The 5,891-nt window shown below is 35.7% G+C and overlaps 1 protein-coding gene across 1 annotated transcript in view; it reads right to left on the bottom strand.

Annotated features, from left to right (window-relative positions):
* LOC106468575 (papilin-like) overlaps window positions 1-5,891 on the bottom strand; it is a 140,001-nt gene that overhangs the window by 111,653 nt on the left and 22,457 nt on the right. Inside the window, exon 4 of the mRNA XM_022396914.1 lies at window positions 3,805-3,880. Coding sequence (XP_022252622.1) covers window positions 3,805-3,880 — 76 coding nt within the window. The remainder of the gene's footprint in view (window positions 1-3,804; window positions 3,881-5,891) is intronic.

The raw sequence follows: 5,891 nt of genomic DNA, 5'->3' as shown, positions 1-5,891 counted from the left end.
ACGAAGTTATGGAAAATTAATTAACAAACGGAGACGTAACAATATTTAAGTTAACAGACGTAATAATCTGCTAACTTTAAAAATACCACTTTCACGTTAGTTATGAGAATCTTTTTCGAACTATTTTCTTGTCACTTTGATTGGTGAAATACAACCTTTTCGCTTAGTTTGAAAAAATTAAATTAAGTTCCTTGTGCGGTTTTAGGTCTATCTGGAATCGCAGGTCAGTCATGAAACCTTGGAAGATTTCTCTCACCAGTCTCTGCTTGAAGTACTGTTAACGACGTATTTCACGAAGAGCTATAGTTCCAGACCTGTAACGATGAAATTTTTGACACCATTATGTGGCTTGAGCGCTCTTTTGAGCAGCTTTAGTGGCCACTTATTTTCTGGGTACTTTCCCGCCATGTATATTCCTGCACTTTGCTTGGTACGTGCTATACTTTAGCTTTTCGGTTACCGAAAAAAGTTACAATATTCGACTGCAGTGGCGCTTGTAGAGTCACGTATGTATCTTAAGGCCGCCTCGGCTCTTGTTTACTCTGGTGATCTATTTTGCACAGAAAATCCAACAAGTAGTTCTACAGTATCATAAATTTAAGAGTTTTCATGGCGACAAGCTGCTGCTTTGAATCTAATTTCTGAACAAGGGGAAAACGAATCAGAGATCACTTTTTTGTTATGCAAAGCCTAAAGTTAAATATAAATCCAAACCGTATTATACAGGTTACCGGGGCTTTACTACATCTAGCAAATAAGTCTGAGTGAAAGTTTTTATAATTTAATAAGCAAGTAGCTGTCGTTCGTTGATTGTTTGTTAATCGAGGAAAAAATACGTGCGTGTCTTTTATCATTACTGCCCCCCAGTGGCACAGCGGTATGTTTGCGGACTTACAATGCTAGAAGCCGGGATTCGATACCTGTGGTGAGCAGAGCACAGATAGCCCATTGTGTAGCTTTGTGTTTAATTACAAACAAACAATTTATCCTTACTACAATGTTTTAATATTGCAAAAGAAATGTTATTTTTCTATCGCGTCTGAATCAGAAGCTTATATGTAGTGGTAATTACAATAATCGATTAAAACACGTGTAAGACTACAAAGTAGTAACTTTACAGGCGAAATTATTTCATGCTCTGTGATGTTTCAAAGTGCTTTTAATAAACAGAGAAATAAATGAAGCACCATATTAACAGAAGGTTTATAAATGTATGAAGAGCTTGAATAAGTCAAACTCGACCAAAGTAGATTCACTTTGATACAATTTTGTTTGTTTTGAATTTCGCATAAAGCTACTAATCATCCCTAATTTTGAAGCGATAAATTAGAAGAAAGCCAGTCAGTCAACACCACCCATGCTAACTCTTAGGGTCCTCTTTAACATCGAAAAGTGAGGTTGGACTGATCGTTATATTATAACGCCCCCACAGCTGAAAGGGCGAACATGTTTGGTTATGCGGTTCGAGCCAGTGAGTCTTTTAACAACCAATAGTGAGGATGGCGTTATAATATGACGGTCAGTCCAACCTCACTATTGGTTGTTAAAAGACTCACTGGCTCGAACCGCATAACCAAACATGTTCGCCCTTTCAGCTGTGGGGGCGTTATAATATGACGGTCAGTCCAACCTCACTATTGGTTGTTAAAAGACTCACTGGCTCGAACCGCATAACCAAACATGTTCGCCCTTTCAGCTGTGGGGGCCCCCATAGCTGAAAGGGCGAACATGTTTGGTCATGCGGTTCGAGCCAGTGAGTCTTTTTAACAACCGATTCAGCTGAGCGCACTTTATTCACAATGCTAGAACAATGAAATTAAATTAAACATGTATATTTTTAACATTGGCTTCTCTTTCTTTATGCAATAACAATGTGTATGAGATACAACTGCACTTGACAATCATCAAGGCAATTCTGAAAAGCAATAGTTTTGTGTTGGAAATATTTTTACACTCAAGTCTACCAGAACTTCACAGAATGTAATGTTACCAACACGAATAGTACAGTTTCATTATTTAAAAAGAAAGAAAAGTTGAATTCCCAGTATGTTTCTACCTCTGCATAAACCCATCCTGCCAGATACTGTGAAAAGGCAGTCATGGCTGGCTACATAGAAACAAATATATCTACACTGGTTTCACCATAAGTAACAGCCTTAAGTCAGGTTTAATGTGTACAGAACTATGATTCACGCCTAGGCTAATGCTCACACAACTTGAGCTAAAAATTTGAAGAACTGCTGACGGTACCTGAATATATAGCATTACTAATTAATTTTGTAAGTTATGAAAGAGTTAAAACCGTAGTATTTGCCATTACAACTCAGCTGTTTTTTCTTTATATTGTTACGACAGCGGAGGTCACGTGACGCTAGTAACACGTAATGACTATCATGAAAGATCGAGGAAATTGTCGAACGTCCTAGCGGTTGTTAGAATGGCCGGTAAATAAAGTGACGGCAACAACGGAATAGCAGACAGAGAGATTGAAGATATAAACGGACAATTGAGTCAAGCGCAGTAGTAAGTAAAGTGCTTGAATCGTTCGTTGAGAATTATAGCGTGTGTTTAAGTTAAAGGGACTGTGAAAATTAAGTGTATTGCAAAGTTGAATTGAGAAAGAATAAACTAGTTTTATTTGAGAAAGGACTTGTATCGCTGAAGTTCTTTGGAAATATTTTTTACGAGTAATTAACTAACGACCACAGACGTAACAATATATATACATAATGAGGGACATTAATTTTAAGTTTAAATATTAAAAGTTACATCCAAACTCCTATTTAGAGATTTTTAAAACTAAGAATAGATCTGATATACAAACATTTACTAGTTACACAAATCTAAGTTTAATATATTTTTCTTTTATATGTGTATTAGGATTGTTTTACGATTCCACAAACCAGAAAAGAGACAGTGTTGTTGACTGTGTTTTTATTTTTAATCTAGATAATTTGTATTATTTGCTACAGGAAGTTTTGGCATGACGTACTGGTAATATTTGATGTTAAAAATGAAATAAGAACCAAGCAAATGCAGTTTATCGTTGCATCATAAGAAATAGAAGATATTTTTTTCTTTTGCCGATATTGCCAGTGGCCTTCTGGCTGTGTACTGTCTTATTGATTCCTCATCTTTTCAGTTTCATAGTTACATCATACGTACTCTGCTTTGCACTAGTCTTATTTACTCTGATTGTAGAAAAAGATCTTCCATGGTTGTTGTTTTTACTTTTCTAATGCAAAGGAACTACAAGGACTTAAGTGGTGATGTTCAGTTGAGAATACCCTGTCTGCCCCAACTGATATACGAAATTCATTACTTACAGAAACCAGTCCAAGGGCTAATGGGTTCATTGATGGAAAGCCTTGCAACATGTTGATCAACACTGATTTTATTACTACAACTGTTCGACTCGATATGGCAACAGAAAGTGGGATATTGCCTCCAGAGATAAAAAACTTTATACCCACTTCTTAGTGATACTTCTCTACATCATATGATGTATGGGTAATTGATATCAAGGAAAAGTGCACACTTAAAACGTTTCTTATGCAGAAACATGGATGTGAAATTAGACAAGCTTCAAAGTCTATGTTATGTAAATTTCCATACACAAAACATCAATAATATCCTCAGATGTTGGATTTGAAGTCATAAGAACGATGGGAATACAGGGCAGTGAAGACAGATAATTTAAAGTGCAACAGAGTAGAAACCACGAAGTCAGTGATCCAAGTCAAATTTCATCTATTGGGATTGTATTGAGAAGCGTACCAGCAGGAAAGCAACCAGCTACTTAACTTCAGCAAACACTCCACCAGGAAGAACCTGAGGTTTTGTCGAGACCACTTCCAGAGATTCACTAAAGATGAAGCCACTAATAGATTCCAACAATCATAACCTGGAGATAAATTTCCAATCACAAAACAGGAAGTGGCAATGAAAGAACAAGAAATCAACCCACCTTTTTACCATAAGCCACGAAAAAAATTGCGAAAAAGATTTGGTGAATGGACAATTTAGACAGTAAATAGATTTTGGTTTTTTAATCAGAAAAATGTTTGTACTTCATTAAGTACATTTAAGTAATTATTTAGTGATTGTAATGCCTATTTATGAACATTACTTTTTTAATTGTGAATAGTGACTTAATCCCCACAGTGGTTCAGCAGCAAGTCTGAGACTTATAATTCTAAAAACCAGGTTTCGATACCCGTGGTGGGCACAACACAGATAGCCCATTGTGTTGCCTTATACTTAACAGCAAACAAACAGAAAAAATAGCGACTTTATTACTAGTCACGTAAAATTTAATTTAATATATTATTGTTTTATGTGTGCATTAAGATTGTTCAAAGGACGTTACAAACCAGGGAAGAGGTAATGTTGAAGGCTATGCTTTCAATAGTTTATCTTGGATATTTTGTATTATTTTCAACAGAGAGTTTTGGGATGACGTAGTAATAATATTTGACTACTAGAAATTTCCTAAGTGTCTAGATCTGACGCGACTGTACTTGTGGTAATATACTGTATAAAAACAATCAGAGAGTTGTTTTTGATCAGGGAGTTAGTCACTATCTTAGTTACAGTCGGATACAGTGTTGTCTATCAACTAGTGGGTCAATGAGCCTGTTATTATGCTTATTAACAAACGTAGTCTGTAGAACGTTAACAAAATAATATATATCTCGTAACTGTAATTTGTATTATTTCTAATGAATAATTAAAACAATTCGTTTCGTTGTTGTTAAGCGCAAAACTACATAGCTGTTATCTGGATTATAAACTGATTAACGTGCTGCCCATGACTCCATTACTGGAAGGGGAAAAGCCTATGCTTTGGCCGGTTTTATACTCTTCTAGCATGTAAATCATCAATCATTAAATTTAAATCTTTGTTACGCTCTGCAGGTTGTGGTACGGGATTTATATTGTTACGTATCTGCTTGTTTGATAATTTCCCGTATAATTTCTTTCCGATGAAACTTCAGCGATACAAGTCCTTTCTTAATTAAAAATAGTTTATTCTTTCTCGTTACAAACTTTGTAATACGCTTAATCTCCACAGTCACTTTAACTTAAACATATGCTATAATTCACGGCGATTTACACACTTTACTTACTGCTTGACTCGATTATCTGTCTCTATATCTGTCTATCAGCAATTATTTGCCGGGCTTATATACTAAAAAAGAGGACGCCTGGAACAGACTAAAGTTGTCAGGACAATTCAAGATCCTTCGAGAATCTCATGATGTGTTACCAAAGTCACGTGACTTCCGCTGTCGTAACAATATATACTTTTTTCAGCTGTATTAACAAGTACCAATTTGTCATGTGGTTAGATACAGATTTAATCACACTGTTACTAAATGTTAAATTACAGGTATAAATGAAATGTACAATGTTTTCAGTTTTAGTGCACAGTTACCAATTATCTAGGTTTAGTACAAGTTATCATGTTTAGTTTCTAATACATACTTAGTTTATGTTTTGTCTTCATACTTGTAATGGTTCGACGTATTATTCATGGGATTAGTACATACAGTATCACTGTGTTGGTTATAGTTCTATCGCTTAGTCTTAATTACAGTTAGAGTTACATTGAGTTGAATTGTAAGTATAAGCATCGAATTGACACTAATTTTAGGCTACTGTTCTGTCTTGTTAGGGCAGGTGGGACTAGGAACGGATGTTGTATTGTTACGACGGCGGAAGTCACGTGTCGCTGGGAGCATGCGTGCTGGAGTTTCTCGAAAGACATGAAATTGCCCGGCAATTCTAGTTTGAGCGAGACGCCCTCTTTTTAGTATATAAGCCTGGCGAGAAAAACCAGTGCGATTTGAAGAGATATAGATAGATTGAAGAGATAGTATATTATGAGT

Source organism: Limulus polyphemus, unplaced genomic scaffold (genome assembly GCF_000517525.1).
Source record: "Limulus polyphemus unplaced genomic scaffold, Limulus_polyphemus-2.1.2 Scaffold3058, whole genome shotgun sequence".
NCBI classification, from domain to species: Eukaryota; Metazoa; Arthropoda; class Merostomata; order Xiphosura; family Limulidae; genus Limulus; species Limulus polyphemus.
This window is presented reverse-complemented; position numbering and strand designations above follow the sequence as displayed.